The sequence below is a fragment of the Primulina eburnea genome, chromosome 4, assembly GCF_022965805.1.
Source record: "Primulina eburnea isolate SZY01 chromosome 4, ASM2296580v1, whole genome shotgun sequence".
NCBI classification, from domain to species: domain Eukaryota; kingdom Viridiplantae; phylum Streptophyta; class Magnoliopsida; order Lamiales; family Gesneriaceae; genus Primulina; species Primulina eburnea.
The window spans coordinates 3911572-3932635 of NC_133104.1; the positions used below are offsets into that span (position 1 = coordinate 3911572).

At 35.8% G+C, this 21064-nt stretch overlaps 2 protein-coding genes across 3 annotated transcripts; both read right to left on the minus strand.

Annotated features, from left to right (window-relative positions):
• Positions 1-5991: 5991 nt before the first annotated feature.
• On the minus strand, positions 5992-10601 carry LOC140830677 (protein tesmin/TSO1-like CXC 2). Of its 2 annotated transcripts, none has more exons than XM_073194106.1 (10): positions 10206-10601; positions 9195-9355; positions 8466-9099; positions 7730-8211; positions 7577-7651; positions 7258-7438; positions 7079-7174; positions 6930-6996; positions 6661-6793; positions 5992-6504 (listed from the first exon to the last, which is right to left on the minus strand). In XM_073194106.1, the coding sequence occupies exons 1-10, from the start codon at positions 10320-10322 to the stop codon at positions 6168-6170; spliced, it is 2283 nt and encodes a 760-aa protein (XP_073050207.1). In that variant the 5' UTR covers positions 10323-10601; the 3' UTR covers positions 5992-6167. The 2 variants fall into 2 exon arrangements, with proteins under 2 accessions (XP_073050207.1, XP_073050206.1); XM_073194105.1 differs by having other exon boundaries at positions 6661-6808.
• A 9120-nt stretch (positions 10602-19721) lies between these two features.
• LOC140829620 (uncharacterized) lies at positions 19722-20811 on the minus strand. Its single transcript, XM_073192932.1, has 2 exons — positions 19805-20811; positions 19722-19743 (listed from the first exon to the last, which is right to left on the minus strand). The coding sequence occupies exons 1-2, from the start codon at positions 20809-20811 to the stop codon at positions 19722-19724; spliced, it is 1029 nt and encodes a 342-aa protein (XP_073049033.1).
• Positions 20812-21064: the final 253 nt, after the last annotated feature.

Below are 21064 nucleotides of genomic sequence, written 5' to 3' on the forward strand. Positions count from 1 at the left end.
ATTTTTGGGTTCAGAAGTTTTCCTGAATCACCACGCTTGCTGCGAAACTGGATTGGCAATTTTCTGTAAAATGCCTCCCGAAGTCTCTGGACTATGATTTTGTGAGCACATAGTGTTGTGAACACTAATCTTCTAGTCTCATTTTCTTGTGTATAGGACTTGAACATTTGTAGGAAATTATTTCCTAACAATATGTCAGCTCCTGTATCATGAAAATAAATTGGTGGTGTCTTTACCTTGTACCAAGGTGTTTGTCCAGCACCGCCAATCATGATTTCAGTCATCTTGATCCCTTTGCATAGGATTAAGATTCTTCTGGAAAAATCTCTTCCAGCAATCTTGGGTAACTCTTCTTCCAAATTATTTGGAAAAACTCCTCGTTTTGCTGTACATATTCCAGCACCTGAATCAATATATGCAGCAAAGTATTCTGCCTTATATTGTTCATACAACATTCCTACTTGAATGTATATGGAGAATGGACTTGTGGTCATTGGATTTTCCACATTTTATCTTCTGCCATAAACTCCATTCCATACTCTAGACGTTTCCAAGGTTTATGTTCCTCGAGAAACTCTAGCCCAAGAATCAATCGTTCTGATTCTTTTCCTGGAATTCCTTGAATATGAACCTCCAATTCTCCGATATTAATCAGTCATTGGTAAGTTCCTATCATCGGTTGTTCCAAATAGTATATTGAATTACAAGGAAATTGATTCCTTTGTTTTGTAATATCAAATACTATTTCTACTTCCTTCCAACCTTCTGGGCATCTGAGCTTTCCTATTGTAGAAAAACTTTTCAGCTCCTGTTGGGTTTCTATGACAGGTTTTTTATCCCATCTGTAACTTGTAATTCTATCTCCTTGAAAAGATAGTCTTCTTGGTTCCAATCTAAGACTTTGATTCCTCTGTAGAATCGGTTTGTCTTGGATCTGGATATCTGTTTCCTGTATTAAAGAAAACTCGATTCTTTCTGGATAAATTGCCTGCGCAACTTTTCCAAATATCTCAGGGATTTCAATAAATTCGTTTCTAATAAACAACTCAGAATGATGTGTATTAGATAGAGCATATGAAATCTGATAGGTAATAGAATATGGTCTATTGCCTTCTTTCATCAACCTTTTTTCCTTAAAATTCTGATGTAATGTCAAGGCTCGGCTGAAATCTCGATCTGCCAGGTTGTAGGCTATCCTTGGATAGATTACTCCTACAATTTTTCCTGCACAGAGGTTTCCTGAGATTGTTCCCAGTACTGAGTCTTGTAGATTCCCCATTCTTTTATCGCATATGGCGATATCAATTGGTGAATCTATCCCTTCTTTGAAAGTAGCCTTTATCATAATCTGGATTGCTCCTATATGAATCCAGGACATAGTCCTTGCTACTTCTATCTTGAGTTTTTGTAATTCCTCCTTTATTTCTTCGGAAGGAATTAACTGCATCTCCATTCTATTTCCTGTAAGTTCCATTGGGATTGCCATTTCCCTTCTAGAAACTTTATAGATTAGATGATGCTTTCTGCTTCTTAGGCCAAGACTTCCTAAGAACTTTTCTACCTGTCCTGCAGAGAAACCTTGATATCTCTGTAGACTTGGATTTTCTCTCATGATTCTTTGAACCATGTTATGAGATATTGTTGTCTGGCTAAAAAACCCAGACAAATCTTCATGTGTTTCGTGTCGAAACACCTCGTCTTCAGTCAGATTCCGATTCTGTTCCATCAGATTCTTCCTGACTTAAGACTTCCTCTTCTTCATATATACTCTCATCTGAGGCAATGTCCTCAAATCGGTATACTTGAATGAGATCTTGGTAATAAACTGCATCTTCTATATCCGGAGTAGGATCGAAGCGTTTAATACCTCTTTTCTCATTTTCTGGACAGTTGGTTGAGATATGACCTCTTGCTCCACATGTCCAGCAATTACAATCTTTGAAACTTTCATTAGCTCGAGTATGAGCTCTTCTGAAAGTTTTCTTTGTAGGCGTTCTTCCTGTGCTTCGAGATGAACTCGATGTCTGGGATGATATCCTACTTCTCGATGGTCCGCTTCTTTGTCCAGATTTATAAGATCTGGCTTTCTGTCTAGACCATACGGTTCTTGGTTTCCAAGAACTTTTTCCACTTCGTGCATAAGGATGAGTCCTAAAACTTTTCCTTTTGTGCTTCTGTGGTTTACTTCCAATAATTGTTGGAAGATCATTTTCCTTACAACACAAAGGAGTTCTTTTGTTGATACCCCTTAGTCGTTTGTAATTCTTTTGTAATGCTGCCATGTGACACCATTCTGCTAATTTCCCTTTAAGGAAAGAGGCTCTTCTTGCCAATGTATCTGGATTACCAGGTACGTATTCCCTTATGAGCATTTCTCTCCAAGGGCTTGGCATTTTTGCAGAGAAAAGCTGCATAGCTATATCTTCTTCGACTCCTGAGTTCCATCTATATTTGGTGAATAACATAATGTATTCATCTACCAAACATATATCATGTAATTCAAGACTATACAGAGCTTGAGTATATTTTTTCTTCTTCTCTGTATCTTGACTGTTGAAATAGTCTACCCCTATAAAGTGTGCTTTGAATAGGGTAGCCATCTTTCCAGCGATCTCACTAAGAGATTCTCCAACTAGGACTGACTCTTTCATTTCTGCTGAAGTCATGTCCCAAGCAATTTTTACTGATCCCATAAGACTCATTTCTAAAAGTTTAATGAATCCTTCTTTGTTGAGATCAAGTGTTCCTGCTGCAATTCTCATAGCAGATGTCCAATCGTCTATGAGATCTTCTCTGTTTTTGAAGTCCAATACATCAAGGTTAAGCATAACCCCGTAAGGATGTATAGGGTCTAAAACAGTTTTCCCATAGGGTGTTTGGTGCAAAGGAATTTGAGTTCTCCTTGCCCTTGTTCCCGCTGGGTGTGATCCTCCACCGGTATGGAAATCAGTCTGAGATTCTCTCATATTTACATTATGAGATCCCATACTTTCCCTTGGTGGTTCCTGAGAAGATGACCAGGTTATTGCAGGTGATGTTTCACCTACTGCTGTATTCATCTTTAGATCTACTACTTTGAGATTTGCGAAAGATTCCGCAAGCTCTTGTAGATCCTCCAAACCAATCCTTTCTAAAGTTGTCATCAGATCAATTTCTTTTCTGAGACAGACTTGATTAGATTGATATCTTTTCTTCTTCAGTTAAAGGTTTTGACACCACTCTGGCCTTCCCTTGTTGATGTAACAAAGGTTCGGTACCAAAGGATGGTGGTAACCAGCCTCCTGAAGTTCTTCTACTAGAACTTGGTTGTTGTTCTAGTTTCTGTATTCTTGTTTGAATATCCTTTAAGATCTCAAGAATTTCTTCTTGTTTCTCTAGGACCTTTTCAATCCTTTGAGGTACATAATATAGCATATTGCCATAATTTTGTACCGTTTTCTGTATTTCTCTAAGATCCAGAGAGAGCTTAGAGGAGTCTGGTACTATCTCCAGAAATTTATTATTCTGAATCATAAATTTTTACCTGAGGGTGCTGTTGCTTCCCTTCGTAGATCTTCTGTCTATACAGATCCATTGTTCTCTGAAGAATTTCTTCTGAGTAGATTTTGAAGTATGTTTTTACGGTTCTTTAAACCTTGTAAACGCATATCTTTCGTTCTGAGTTCAGTGAAGCATGTACTTCGCTGTAATTCTTGTTCTAATTGAATTATTTCTAGGGAAATAAGTTCAATTTCGAACTGGATGGTAGTCCCTGGCATATTTAACAGATCATTGAAGATCTGGTCTTTTCGGCCTGTAAGAGTCTACCTTTTGTGTATGCAAGGTTTTGCAAACACTGCTGTCTTTTATCAGGAGATAAGTTTCCTTTGTTCTCCTGTTTCTGATATCTAACAATAGTTAGATAAACTTGTGTATATTCCAAAATATTGGAATAGTTCTTGTAAATTATTCTCCTCGAACTAAAGTTCGGATTCATAATTTTTTCGAAATTCTCCTTCTCATACATTTAATTACTAGTAATAATAAAATTTTCGTGTTTGAAATAAATTAACCATGCTCTGATACCATTTTTGAAGCGCGGAGGATCAATTAAAAGAAAATAGAGAATAAGGGTAGTTTTGTCAATTTTATAGGTTTAGGAAGTTAAAAGAGAGTTTTTGATGGCTAGGGAGTTAGGAACAAGTTAAGTTTGGATTTAGGGATTTAGGAGCAATTTCCCCTACATTGAAAGTGTAATTATTTCTTCCCAAGAAACAGACACACAGTTGTGTCTGAAAAATTGATTCTGAAGAACAATGTGAATAAACAATACACATAAAAATGTAAGGTCAATAATTCCCTACCACTTTCGAGAAGAACAAAAATCAATAAAAATCATTTTGGTAAGAAAAGTAATACAATGGACCTTAAAATAATAAAAGATTGTGAAGAAAAAGGTTCCAAATTGTGGTTTTGTTTCTTACTGTACTGGCCAGCTATGGACACCCATGTTTCCCTGCCGACAAAGGAAGGATTGGTACTCAAACATAGAAAAATCATTATATAAATTTTTTTAAGATGTTGTATAAGACACAAAATCCTTAATTTACATATTATAACCCACAAGGTTCTAAATTTGCCCAGCCAAATTGAATTCGTAGGACTATATTGCTATACTAATAAGGTTTGGTAGACAATCGCATAAGTAAGCGCGGAATTATAAATGCGGGCAACATATAATTCTAGGAGGGATTATTTGTCTCCCTATTCTTCGACACAAAAATATGTGTAGGTCTCTTGTGAAACGGTTTCACTAATCTTTATCTGTGAGACGGGTCAGCTCTACCGATATTCACAATAAAAAGTATTATTTTTTCATGGATGACCCAAATAAGAGATCTGTCTTACAAAATACGACCCGTAATACCGTCTCACACAAGTTTTTGCCCAAAAATAAAGGGAATTTTTCCAAATTGTAGTTTTTTTTTTGGGAAAACGACTTGGACCACTGTTCCTATGATTAATGGTAAAGAATGGGTTGGTCATTCCCCTACTTTAATTGGGAGTATAATGACTCTTGAGTCTTGAAGTGAAGTAATAAAATTTCTAAATTTGTTTTTTAAAAATAGAAAAATGGAAAGGATAAGGCCCCTAGAGCCCACAAGCGCCTCTACCTTTGACATTACGTATAAAAATAGGCAAAAAAAAAAAAACCCCATGTGCAGTGTGGTAGGGGAATATTAATGTTGAGGCAAAGAATTTTGAATTTTTCCAAGATTACAAAAATTCTTGGGTACTTGATAAAACAATTGATTATTACAATAATTGCAGTGGTTTCATGTTTCTTTTGAGATTATAAATGACCTACTTAATTCATACATTTTTTTAGCATCAGATCATTAATATATTATACATGAGTCTTGAAGTGAAGTAATAAAATTTCTAAATTTGTTTTTTTAAAAATAGAAAAATGGAAAGGATTAATACGGTACTCGTTGAATCATGCGAACTTTGTATGATGCAATGATTTATACTACATGAATAAATTTCAGTTTTAGTAACTATAGTTATTTAAATTTTTTTTCTTTTGAGCGTTGATGTTAAATCTGACACATCAATGTCCATCACCGCATCAATTTTTTTTGGTGGCATATTATCATTTTATGTCATCATGTCAACACTCCGTTGATAATGACTAAAAAAGTGGAAATGAGTGAAGCAAGAGCCTAGGAATGTAAATTGACTGATAAAATGATCGAAAACGAAAAACATAAATGCGTTTTCCCTCATGTTTTATGTTGGCTGGAGAAATGCTTTGAAGTTTACTGCCTTAAATTGGTGTTACATAAAGATGGAATGTCAAATATAACATAAAATTTTGAAAACAAAAATCTAACTAGTTGTATGTATGAATCTGTCTAATTAACAGTTCAAGATCTGCCACTTGGACATTGTATTGATGTGGTCAATCAAAAATTGGCACGTTAAAATAGAAAATGAAGACATCGGAGGTAATAAAAACAAGTTGTTTTATTATGAAACAAATAGCAACACTATATTATACAAGAAAGAAAAGTGTCTTAAAATAGCATCAAAACTAGAACAAGCTTAACTTACAAAACTAAACTGGGCGATTAAGCGAGAACTTGTATCATTTCCAAACCTTAGCCCAGGATCCAGGAAATTGCTCATTGATTATGAGTGAGAGATGGAAAAGATGGAATAGATTGGAGTATCAACTTTCGACTGCTTCTTAAACCGGTGGACATACCTACATTGTGCGGAGGCGAAACTCGTTTCCTGTTGGGAGATGATAACTTAATGCCACTTATGGGAGACCCTTCTTGGAGAAATTCAGGAATTTCGTCTTCTTTAATAGTTTCAAAATGTCTATCGAATTTAGGTGCGGGTTGAAAGCTCGGCTTTTTGAACACTTGGTTTGTGTAAGAACGGGAAGAGGAACCAATACTTGGAAATGAAGACCTAGGTGGTTTTTGGTTTGAGAACAGATGTTGAACCGGTTTCCTGGAAAATCAAGAATTCTTGTTACATCTCATATTCCATCCATCCATTTAAAATGACCAAAGGGTATCCTTGAACCATTGTTGAAAATATAATGATATTTGTCATTCATTAAAAAGCATAAATTCTGCATAACACGTGAGAAGGTAATATATGTACCTTCCAGCCAACAACGGTGTTTCCGGAGTAGCAGAATCCGTGTTTTGCTCTGAGTCAAAATGGACTGCTATTTTTTCGGACATACTCTTCTCAGTCGTATCCGTTTCATCTTCTTCATATTCGGCTTCCGTGCCTATTATAACAGATCCTGAGATTCAGAATTGCAATGAAAATTTTGAATTGCTCCTCCAAATGAAACTCTTCCTAAAAATTTTGACCCTCTTTTAAATAAATTGAGAGGCATACTTAAATATCAAGTGTACACTCACCATCCTTTCTACCAAACACGTTCTTACACCCTTCACATCTGCAGTTAATTGAGCATCCAACACCACCCTTTAAAGAAGCCAAAAGTCGATCATCAGCTGACAAACTAAAAGAAACCATACAGATTCAGAAAATAGAAAGAAAAAAAAACCTGAAAGCATTCACAATATTTCTTCAGGCAACCGGATTTTTTGCAGTTGCATCCTCGCTTATGACGAGCTGAAGCAGGAGTGTTGCTCGAGTCATCCTACAGGAAGCAGCATAACAAATAATATGAATCACAAATGCACCAAAAGATCAAAAGCATACGGTAAACTTTCAGCGTCTAACCCCAGTTTCAGTCACAGAATCTGAGCCCCTAATCACTTTAGGCGCAAAAGCAAGAGGGTTTCTAGATTCAATCTGTTTTCGGGTTGCAAGGACAGTGCCTTCATGGACAGGCTTGTTGAAGCAATCTATACAGGCACATGACTCCACACAGTAGACACCAGCAGCAAAACATTCACAGTAGCTGGCATTTAAAATTGAAATTAGGTGTGTATAAGGATTAATTAGGCCTAAACCATATGACGAAAAGTAATCTAGCATGGAGTTCAGGAAAACCACCAATTGCAATAGGAAAGGGGTACAAAAGATACAGAAAACTTACAGTTTTAAGCATTTTGATTTCTTGCAGTTGCATCGCTTGCAGGATTCGCCTTCCCCGGCTTGTTCCAACCTACGCCTGCCAATCCAATTAAAATTTTAACTTTCTGAGAGAAATAGATCATGAAAACTGGATGCTGCAAACAAGAAAATATACCTCTTCTTCTTTGGACTACTCTGAGTGATCTCCTCATTAGCCATATATCCAGAAGCTTGGCAAGAATCTTCTGTAAGCGGAACAAAATCTTCGACGGTATCCACATCTCCTCCCAACGAGGTAGCATCCAAATTGTTTATTAATTCTTGACCAGTAGTTGGAGGATGAAAATCAACTGATGGGATCGGTCCAATCAAGAATCTTCCAGAAGCTGAAGGTTCGACATTGACATGTTTGTAATCCTTGGGTGTCGTTCCAAGAGCATTTAAATGCAAGCCAAGGGTAGGTACAACACACCGTGGAGACTCGTCTATTGTATTTGTCGGAACTAATTGTTGATTGTTGGTGGAAATATCAGAACCAGATTGTAACACCACTGAAGAATCGGGAGCCGAAATCTCTTCAAAGCGCTGTCTGTGGGCTCCAGCCATCTCAAAATCTAGACAGCGCCTTCTCATACCTCGGTACAAACCAGAGAGATGCTACAAAACAAAGAAAACAATTAAAATTCCAAAAGAGGTTAACAGAGACATCCCCATTATTCAGCTCTTTATACATTACATAACTGCAATAACAATGATATATGGTAGCATATGAGAATTTTATGCTCAGTCTTCAGACTTTTGGAATTAGACCCTTGAGTTTGAAATAAATGGCTTTTATTTCTGATCCTAATTTTACAATTTCCTTTTTGGTGTTTAATGCCAACCAAATACACTAGGAAAATCATTCTTACCTCATAATCCATCTCTTCCATGGGTTCATTCAATAAAGAGCTGGTGGCAGTCATGTCATGTTTCTCAGAATTTTCCATCATCTCAGTACCTTCTCGAGGATGAAAAGACAAGTTTTCTGGTTGACTTCCCTCTCCAATTTGTTCGCCAGAATACATTGAAACAAGAGACTGCATGCTCTGCTTGTCATTTCTGATATTGGCGTAGAAACTCATCTCAGTACCACGCAATTTCTTGTTTTCTGTATCATTTGGCGATTCAAAAATTAGCAGCTCGGCGTCATCAGCTATTAAACTCTCCCAATCACACGATACGCCTTCTTTGTTTTCATCAGTTCGGCCTGCTTCCTCGAGACTCACTTCACTTTCGTAAACAAGCGCTGAAGAAGTGGATTCAAGGCCACAGCTTGGTTTTACAGGGGAGTTACGACTATTTGGATCATAATCAAAATTTTCAGAAAACTTGTTTGAGCATTCATAAGATGAATCATTAGCCACGACACAATGAGATTCCTTCGGGTCCAGATTTTGCAGCTCATCGAATTTCTCGTTACCATCTTTATTTACCTTAATCAGATCAACTGTGTTCCCATCATCAGAAGAAAACTCAGGTTTTGATGGATCTGAAAACTGGTGCCTGAAAAGAGATTAATCAATTTAAGCAAGTATACTCGTGAAAGAAGACAGAGCTTGATAACTGGATCTAATACTGGAATTAAATGGAAGAATTACCGTCGCAGAAATCTTGACCCCCTGAGAGAACTAACATGAGGTGAAGTGAAAACAGATGGAAGAGTTGCAAAACTAAGAGGATTGATCGTTTGCGTGATATGCACGGATTTAACTGGCTTGATTGGGGAAAGGTTGTTCAAGAAATTAAAGACAGGGGACTCCTGTACACAAAGAGGAAAAACTTTTCATAGTGAAAAAGCAACGACCAGATAAAATCAATAACAAAATCCAATTATTTACAAATGAACCCCATCGCCTAAACAAATTAACAGCCATAAACACAAAAGGATAAAGGAAGCAAGAGCAAGAACTGTGGAAGCCATTTGTTCATTTTTCTGGCCCTCCAATTCTAAAAAACAATGCAAGAACAACCTCATGAAACATGAGAACTGACCTTGGAGAAAGCAAACATTACAAACTACCAAATTCTTCCCCAATTAGCATAATCGCTTTACCAACAAGCACAAGATCGAGCCAGAATATAGATTACAAGGACACGCAAAACAAAATTCAGGTTACCTTCCAATTTCATGATTTAACCCAAATGCAGATGAGAAATTTTCAGATCTCGACATAGCCCAGGAGAAAAATTATTTCCTCAAAATTAAAGGTACTCAGACAAAATGGACTCTTATAAGCTAAACAAACTGTTCACCAAATCTTTCCGTAGGCATGCATAAGAAAAGCAGTGACAAATTAGCATGACCAGAAGTCCCAAAAGAAAGGGAAAACGCAAAAAACCACACAACTCAACTTTTTTCCGAGTAATCAAAGAACAAATCAAGGAAAATTAGAGTGAAGAGCCATATATTTAACATCGATTGGTCTCTTTTCCATAATTAAAAAAACAAATCAACAAATGCAAGATCAGTTAAGCGAAAGCCCGAAACATATTAATCAAAGAAATCGCCCAAAACCGATTTACAAAAACTTATGCATCAGCCAAACAACATAAATCCAGCATCGATTAAACACGATGACCCAGAGCCCACCAAAAAAAAAAAATCAAACCTCAAACTTGCATAAAGATGTCGCGATCTGGTTGCTCTTGATCCTCTCTGGCGTATCCATCACTTCTTTCTCTTCTTCAATACACTCTTTTGCAAAATTCTCACACCCCTCCCCCATCCCTTCTTCGTCAGTATACGCGTTCCTATCGCTTTACCCCGTCCCCCGGCCCTTCCCCCGCACACAAGAAACCCTTTGTTTTCCCTCCCGAATGAGAAAGGAACAAAAGGGCTGAAGCACTATCCCATGAAAATTCAAGAATAAGCGGGAAATCGAGTAAAGAGTGGGGTGAGTGAGAGTGAAAGGAGAAAAAAGAATGGATTTTTCTCGTTGCTGACAAAAGAAAAACCCCACCCCCCAAAAGAAAGAAACACACACTACACACACAGTTCTTGCTTACAATAATCGGAATTATATATATACACATACATACATACATACATATATATATATATATATATATAAACGTTCACTTAGAATTGCCCCGCATATTTAATTTAAACTGATAATTATCAAGCTAGTCCTCCCACTTTATATATATTATTATTTGACCCCATTTACTTCTTGTATTTTTTTACATCACGAATACGAGATAGTAGGTTGAATTAGGTCTTTTTTCACATACTAGAAAAAAACAATTAGAAAGAATAAGGAAATCATTCAAATAAAAAAAATCAAAATATATTTACTATCTTTCTAAAATACATATTTTACTCGATATATATCATAATACATTATCAAGTCGAGATCGAATCATATATCGACCCCGGCCGGCCCGCACAAGAAAATTGTGATGTATTATAGGTATTGATTTGACCGTGTCCAACAAAAGGTAATTCAGTTCCATGAATTTCTGTGTAAAAGATTTGGTTTCAAATTTTAGTTATGCAATTTCGTAGTTTTTGTTGTTGAAGGGTCGGTTTTTTTTCAGGGTATTTATTTTGTTCGTGGTGGAATAATTACCATTCAATGAATTATATTATTAGCGAGTCAATATTTCTATTTCAATAATAATAATAATAATAAATCTTGCTTAAATGCCTTAATTTCACTAATAATTGTCACCAATTATACGATGAGACAGTTTTCTTTGGTAATTAATGTATTAGTGCTCCAAACTTTGGTCGATATTTAGAGATTTTTAAAATTTATTAATCACATTGTTCGTTCGGTGAATATGATTATGGGTTTTGAATAAAATGTTTCTACTTTACCAAATCCTATTATTTAATTATTAGAATATATATATATATATATATATATGTGTGTGTGTGTGTGTGTGTGTTAATATTTTTACTATATAATAAATTTTGTAAAGTTTGATTTAAATAACATAAAAAAAATCACGTTGTGATTCAATGGTTATACGAGGCGATATCTTTTATATTAATGACTCAGATAAAAAAAATGTTATCTTATGTCATGTGATATGTTTTTTCTTTCGTTGATTTGTGAATTTCTATACTGAAAAATGGTATTTTTAACTATATTTGATATATGAGTAGGTCTTTTGTGATATGGTTTCACGAATCTTTATCTGTGAGACGGGTCAACCCTACTGATATTCAAAATAAAAAGCAATACTCTTAGCATAAAAAGTAATACTTTTTCATGGATGATCTAAATAAAAGATCTTTCTCACAAAATACGAACTGTGAGACCGTCTCATTGAAGTTTTTGCCTTGACATATATATTACTTCATTTTTAGCTATTGAGTTTCTTCTTACAAATTAGTGATTTTTTATTTGTAGGTGTTTTTGTTAAAAATAACTCCATTTAATCTATAATGGAGTTTTACTCTTTTTTTTTTTTTTGTATTGTTCATCATAATAAATATATAAAAATTAATTTATTTATCAAATAGGTAAAGTTAAAAAAAAATCTTATTTTATTTCATGGGTGACCCGATAGGATCCGACGACTACAGCATTGATGTTATGGCGCGCCTCCCACAGAATTTAAAAGGGTGGGTCATAGCCCGGCCCGCAGTTGGTGATCCATCTCTAGCTATGGTCCCCCTCCACACCAAATTATTAGTTAACCATATTTGAGAATTTCTTTAAATGTTAACAACGAATTCTCGTGAAATATAATAAATAGTCACACCACATCTTTTTTCTCATCGATTATCATGAATTTTTACCGATTTGGTTGATTAGATTTTTTACATTTATTTGTACCTAATATTATATAAAACTAACTTTTTGTCAAATATTAATTTTACCATGTCTTTTTTTTAAGATGATAGAATCTGCGGCCTCTACAATTCAGTGTGCAATGAGCAATCTTCGAGCTTATGTAGGTAAACTCGGGAAACCATGTGCGACAGACTAACCGGAAAAAGTGTAGGTGAAGAATCAAACTTCTGACTATTGATCAAGTGCTCACATAATCACCAACTCGAATGCCGACTCAGGAACATCATGTCTCTCTTCTATGTCTATTTGGTACGGTTGATAAAAATTAGTAAATTTCATTGATTTTAGGTATAAAATTAAAAAAAAAATCCAATTATTTTCATTTAACTAAAATATTGTTTTTAATATTATGTCAAACAAATTAACAAATGCCAGAAAAAGGCAGATGGAAAGTATCCGGATTTGGATCTTCTACTGTGTTTGTGTTGTGCATTTTTTACATGAGATGATCACATGATCATCTCGTTTAATCTGACAACTTTTTAAATCTATCTGATATGGTGTGATGTCCACAAGATGATCACGTGACCATCTCGTGTAAAAAGTGCACATTATCAAATGTTGTGTTTTCAACACAGTAGAGGATCCAAATCCGACTGTATCCACCAACTGAAGTACCAACTTCTGGTTTTTCCTTTACCTTTTTCTGCTTTGTCAAATTCTTCAAACTCGAGATGGTACCTTTATTTTTGGATGACTATGCCCTTCTGTCACGTGATACTTTCGCCCTCACTTTCGCATACTCCATTTGTATTTAATATATAATATAATATTAATTATGACTAATATATATTAATTAATGTACATTATCCAATTTCCTACATTTTCTTGCAACATGTTCATGCGCCATGATAATGTCGATCCATGCGAGAGAGTGGTTCTCCCATGTGACAATCATCATGTTCAACTTCCTCCTCCCATCACTATTTCATGATTATTAATAATTACTCGATATCATTTCGACATATTAAATCGACGTCGTCATATGAAGTTATAAAATATATGAGAACATCTAAAATCGTTTTATCAAAAACTATAACTGATATTAATGGTGCAAATATAATATTTTAAACCGTACAATATTTCAAGTGTCACATTAGATTGATTTGCTAGCAAAGAAAATTATTATAATCCCAAAATATTGATAATATCCTCGAATACGAGGACAATAGGAAAAAAGTGAAATTAATCGATTCAATTGCTCCGATAGGTTTTTGGATGATAACAAAAACATGCGTATTCGTTACTTATAAAATGATACATGAATAAAGGGAGTTTACTAAATTAAAGTTAAGGTGTGAGATTATTTCATGATAAAGTACTCTCGACTCTAATAACTGTCAGATCTCTCAATGAAAACAAAATTTTTGTTGTTAGACGGTCTTACATATCTTTATTCGTGATATAAGACAATAATGTTCATATTTACAATAATAAGTAATATTTTTTTATCAGTAATCTAAATAAGATATATATCTCAGTAAATTGACTCGTGGAATTGTTTGAAAAATGTTTTTTATGCACCATAAAATGTCCCCATCCTACAAAGACATTGTGTGGATATTAGATTCTGCTTAAAAAATATTAATAAAGTTGACTATATACAAGTACAAGCTGTAATAGACAAAATATTTGTTGGTTTTTATTATTTTATCATTTACATAAATAATTTCTGGACGTTGATGTCGTATCCAGTCCAATGCATAAACGGCCACTTTTATTAATATTTTTCCAGTGTTACTATACTGGGAACATGGGTTTTTGTCGGAATTTGGTTGTTCCATGCGAAATTAAGCTAAGATCCCCAAATTGAATGCCATTTTTTTTAATTAAAAAAAACACATATATGAATAAAAGGTTAAAAAAATTCAGTATCCTAAGTGGGTCGAAAACGGATCGGACTGAAAATGAATATTGACTGATGTTTGAACTATTTATGAAACCCTATATATTGTTTAAAAAAAACCGTCTCACATGAATGTTTTGTGAGACGTATATCTTACTTGACTTGATCCATGAAAAAAATATTATTTTTATGCCAAAAAAATATTAATTTTGACTCCAAATATACATCAGGTCGATCTGTCTCACAAGTAAACTACCCATATTATTTTTGTATAATTATTGTTTTGGGTAATTGTAAAATTATAGTTAGAACTCAATTATTATTGAAAAAAGGGGAAGTCTATGGTTTTGAATAATTAACCCCCAACTCCGCCTAGTTTTCAAGCTAAATCATAATTAACCAACAATTATTGATGGAAATTAGTTGGACAGCAAATTAAATGGGATTATATTATTTTATATCTTTCAATTTAATATTGGAGTAAAATTTCCTTCATCCCAATATTATATACACATTGGGCTGGGAAAGTGGGATCCTTCAGACATTATTTACTTCTTGTTTGTTTGGAATTGGTGACAAATTATTACATTAATATGTGAGTGTGAAAGTCTAAATTTAGTCACCAAATATTGTCTGCTAGACTTTCCCATTTGTCAAATGAGCAGGTATATAATTTAGAATTGCACCAATAACAATTATAATTTGACAAAATTTAAATTCATTGAAGCCAAATTATCATCGTAATTTCTCATTAAGTACCCGTGGTGGAACCGGAAATCGACACCTAAAACAATTTATTTTAATCCACTTTCACTAATTTATTAGCGTTCGACGCACGTACTTTGATTTTAATTTATAATACAATTAGTTATCAATTTATCGTCAATCACCACATAAGAACACGTCAAATTTATATACTCTTCTGCATATTGTAATGATTGTTTATGTTAGAAAAACGATCGAATCGTGAAACTTGAACTGTTATATAATTTAATCAATTAAATTTGTATTTTTTTCATTGTGTTTAAGACAAGCGCTCAGTTATAAATTATGATGTTTAATAAAAAGTCACTTGCTAAAGCACGAAAAAAGGAGCAAGTATGAGTGTACGACACACATTTTGGGCCTTCTAAAAAAATTATTTCTAAGAGGCCCAATTTTAGGACAAAACTTCAAAGTCCACTGGGCTTTTTGACAAAATATAACATTTTTTTAAACGAGAATTATTACTTATTTCGATGTGTTAATTTTCAAGTCAACCGATTTTTTCCACTTGAACTTTTGTTAGATTCAATGAAAATTTTCAGTTAACTAAAATATTTATTTATTATAATTTGCTATTTATTTGAATGTTTTTCAAAACAAAAAATGAGAAATTTGAAATGTATGCACAAAAAAGTATTTAAATTTTTTAAATAACTAAATTGATAAAATTAGATATTTTAAAATTTGTAAATATTTTAAAACGAATTTTCAATTCAAACGTGTTTTTTTAACTCAAATTTTCTTTAGATTAAGTGAAATTTTCAAACAATTAAAAAATTAATTTTGATCATAATTACTATTTATTTGAATATTTTTTTACAAATATATCATGTAAAATTTAAAACGTATGCAAAAATAAAATTTTAACTAAATAAAAAGATATAATTTATTATTCTATTAGTTATTTGTTGAGTTTTAACACCATTGAGGCCCCATAATTTGGATTGTGTTTGCTAAAGCTCAAGTATATTAGATACTCCTAAAAATCTATAAATAGAGAAAATTTTACACAATTCAAGGTATGCTTCCATTTTTGTTCAAGCTCTTTAGTTTTCAGGGATTTTATTCGAACTGCTTGCTGACTTGAACGTCGGAGTGTCGGTTTCCTGGCACCATTCTGACGACTGTTCGTGACACATGTGACTCCCCGCAAGGTTAATTAATTGTATATTGTCTACATGGATTTGTTTATCAGCTAGGTGGGATTGTTTACTGTCTAGGTGGGTCAATTTACCAATCAGGCGTATCTTACGTCCTCAGTCTACGCTATACGTGTTAAACAGATAACCGCCACAAGTGGAGAATGAAGAAACTTGTATTATTTCTGTGTAAAAACTGCTAAATGATACGTACAAGATCCTATATATACAAAGCAAGAAACGTGTATGTAAGTATGTAAACTCCTGGACTAAAATGCGACTTTCACATATGGACCAGCATTACATGGGCCGACTATATATGGGCCAAGTATCAATATCATATACCAACACGCCCCCTTCAAGCTTGGAACATGTTCTGGACACCAAGCTTGGACAATAGAAGATGATGTTGAGTAGCACCTAACCCTTTGGTGAAAAGATCAGCTAGCTGCTGGGAGGAAGCCACATAAGCGGTCTGAAAATAACCTGCTTTAATCTTATCACGAATGAGGTGACAGTCAATGTCGATGTGCTTCGTACGTTCGTGAAACATGGGATTTGCAGCAATGTGCAAAGCCGCATGATTATCACAGTATAGCTTGGTAGGTTCGACCAACAACACCCCCATATCAGACAACAATCCTTGGATCCAAACTATCTCACACGAAGTGGTAGCCATGGCTCTATACTCAGCTTCGGCAGACGATCTTGAGACGGTGCTTTGTTTTTTTGTGCGCCATGATACAAGGGAATCACCCAATTTAATGCATAAACCTGTTAAAGATCGACGTGTCATGGGGCATGAAGCCCAATCTGAATCACAATAGGCAGATAATTTCAGGGCACTCTGAGCTGACAGAAAAATCCCCATGCCAGGAGATCCTTTGAGGTACTTGACAACTCGCATGGCAGCATCCATATGAGATCGTTTAGGAGCGTGCATGAACTGGCTCAATCGTTGAACAGCATAACATATATCAGGTCTAGTGATGGTTAGATATATCAGACGTCCAACCAATCGTTTAAAGGAGGCTGGATCAGCTAGCAAACTGTCAGAGGCACTGGCCAAAGTAGAAGGAAGTAAGATATCAAAGTCATGAGAGGTGAGCTTCTGATGTTGTTCAGTAGGGGTGTCAAAAGGTTTGGCTCCAAGAACTCCAGCATCTGCAAGAAGATCTAAAGCATATTTCCGTTGATTGAGGAGTATACCACTGGTGGAACGTGCTATTTCAATTCCCAAAAAATATTTCAATAGACCAAGATCTCGAAGCTCAAGTCTAGAGTGTAAGAATTTCTTCAAAGAAGTAATTGCCTTCATGTCATTGCCAGTGATGACGATATCATCAACATAAACCACTAAAAGTGTGGTGACATGAGCATTATGATGAGTGAACAAGGAATGATCATGCTGAGATTGCACAAATCCAGCTTCAATCATAACGGCAGCAAACTTTTGGTTCCATTGGCGGGAAGCTTGTTTAAGCCCATACAAAGATTTGCGGAGTCTACATACTTTGTTCTGATCTTGGACATGATAACCAAGAGGTAGGTGCATAAAGATCTCTTCATCCAAGTCCCCTTGAAGAAAGGCATTGGCAACGTCCATTTGGAATAAACTCCAACCTCGGATGGCTGCTACGCTGAAGAGACAACGGATGGTAGTAATTTTAGCAGTGGGGGAAAACGTGTCATGAAAATCGACTCCAGCTTGCTGTGTGTACCCCTTAGCAACTAGCCGGGCTTTGAATTTATCAACACTTCCATTGGGCAGGAATTTCAGCTTATATACCCATCGACACCCTATTGGCTTGGCATAGGGAGGTAAATCAACGACATCCCATGTATGGTTAGAATCGAGAGCTGCGAGTTCCAAATCCATTGCATGCTTCCACCTAGGATCCATGACTGCCTCTTTGTAAGATCGTGGCTCAGAAGTAGAGGAAAAAGCAGTCAAAAAACTTTGATATGACTGAGAAAAATTTGAGTAATGGACATGATTAGAAATAGGATAGTGACAAAGGTTAGGGGAAGAGTGAGATAATGTGGGACATGAAAAATCTTTCGTCCAAAGGGGTGGGTGAACATGTCGAGAAGATTTTCTCAAGGGAAGTAAAGGTCCATCACCAGTGTCTGTGACAGGAAGGGATGAAGAGGTGAGATCAGCAGGGGAAGTTTGATCTTCCAGTACAGAGGAATCTAAGAACATGTTGGGTTTAGGAAATATAGGTTCAGGCCGAGACCTTACAGCAAATGGAAAAGTAGATTCATGAAAAACAACATCTCTTGAGATAAAAATTCTTTTTGAGTCAAGATCTAACACCTTGTATCCCTTTTGAAGAGTGGAATAGCCTAGAAACACACAAGCTTTGGCTCTAGGAGAGAATTTATGAGAGGCAGGCAAAGACGATGCATAACAAAGACAACCAAAGACCTTCAAATGTGTATAAGAAGGGGTCTTGCCAAAAATGACTTCAAAAGGAGTTTTGTTGGTGAGGAGGGGGCTGGGAGTACGGTTTATGAGATATACAGCCGTAAGAACACAATCTCCCCAAAAATGGAGAGGAACCGAGGAGTGGAAATATAAAGCTCGAGCCAAGTCAAGGATATGGCGATGTTTCCTTTCCACTACTCCGTTTTGTTGAGGAGTATATGGGCAGGAGCTTTGATGTAAAATCCCAAGTGACAAAAATAACGATCCACACTCAACTTTAAAGAAATCAGAAGCGTTATCGGTTCGAATGGTTTTGACCTTGAGGGAGAATTGAGTGGTAACCATAACAAAAAATTGGCTTAAGAGTCTAAGGATGTCCAATTTGGATTGCATAAGATATGTCCATGTCCCCCTGGAAAAATCGTCCACTATGGTCAAAAAATATTTCTCCCCATTATATGTGGGTGTTCGAAATGGACCCCAAATATCCATATGTACAAGTTCAAACAAGGTAGAGGTTTTGGACAAACTAGCTTTAGGAAAACTCAATCTAGTTTGTTTTGATTCGGGGCAAATCCCACAATGAGATAAATCTATGTTCTTTGACAAAAAAGGTAACATCTGCATTCGAGTAAGAGACATATGCCCTAATCGTTGATGCCACAAGTCATGACTAACAGAGGTACATGAAATGAAAGTATTACATTGAGGGAAATTAAAGGCTATATGGTGTGCAACTTGTGAAGGCTGGGATGGTGCTGATGACAGGTAGTAAAGTCCATGTTGAGCCCTACCAATCCAAACTATCCTCCCACTTTTGCGGTCCTGAAATATACAGCAGTGAGAGTAGAATGTGACATAACAGTCATGGGATTTTGTGAACTTAGAAACGGAAAGGAGGTTGAAATGAAAGTTGGGAACATATAACACATCGTGAATGATAGTGTTGTTTAAAATAGCCACGGATCCTTTAGCACTAACTGAGAGTTGAACCCCATTTGGCAATCTCACGGAACTAGGGGAAGAACACAAAGATTTAGGACCACGCAACAATGAATAATTACCGGTGATATGCTCATTAGCCCCTGTATCAATGATCCAGTCTGTAGAGGCAGGTCCATGAAATTGTCCAGCCATGTTCACAACATTGGTGTCTGATGCCTGCAAAATTTTAGCATCATTAATGTTTGATGAGTGTAGGGTGGTACCTTCCAGTAGTCGCAATATCTCAGCATATTGTGTTGGGGTAAAACTGGAACCAGCTCCAGTAGTGATTGTTGGTGACACCTCACTGCCAACTCCAGCAACATTGTGAGCCATAGTTTTCATCTTAGGTTTGTCAAACTCTCGATTAAATCGTGGAGAATTTCCTCTGCCCTGTTGTGGTGGAGAGTTTCCTCTTCCCTGTTGTGGTTTGTACAACTTGTGGCCTGGGGGATATCCTACCAACTTAAAGCAATGGGCCTTAATATGCCCATTCCATCCACAATGGTCACATGTAAGCACTTCCCTTCTCCGCTCATCTCCTCGTCCCTGTCTTGCGTAGAAAATTGAGGTAGGTTGATCTACTGAAGACAACATGCGATGAGATTCCTCTTGAGAAAGCAAGGAAAATGCCTGGCTAACTGTTGGAAGAGGCGTCATCATCAATATTTGGCTTCGAACATGCATGTAGCTATCATTAAGACCCATCAAAAACTGTAATAGACGATGTTGTTGATCATGTTCAACATACTTCCTTGCTGCGGCACATTCACATGACGGCATAATGACCAAGGAACTGTATTCATCCCACAATTGCTTGAGCTTACAAAAATACACTGAAATTGTGTTGTTTCCTTGAGTCAGCTTCCCAAGTTCTCGATGAATAGAGAAAATTCTCGAACCATTCACTTTATCGAATTGATCTTTCAAATCTGACCAAACAATAGAAGCATCGCTCGAATATACAATTCCACTGAAAATACTTTTTGAAACAGAATTCATAATCCAGGATAGAACCAAGGCATTGCATCTCTCCCACTGGTTCAAGGTAATACTTCCTTCCGTTGGGCGTACGCATGTTCCATCAATGAATACTATCTTATTCTTCGCACGAAGTGCAATTAACATAGCACGACTCCAAATGCCATAATTTTCAACCCCTGTCAATTGTTCACTAACAATAGTCATACCTGGAGCATCCGATGGATGTAAGAACAGAGGATCGTTGAAGTTATTGGTGGCCATGGATCTATCCTGTAGAAGCTGGAAAAAAACAAGTATAAAATGAAACACTCAACGATCTCAATCGATTGAGTCTAAAATCAGCTGCGAACTAAGATCCGTGACGGAAACGAGCTTCGCGAACAAAAATCCAGCTGCTCTGATACCATGTTAAACAGATAACCGCCACAAGTGGAGAATGAAGAAACTTGTATTATTTCTGTGTAAAAACTGCTAAATGATACGTACAAGATCCTATATATACAAAGCAAGAAAC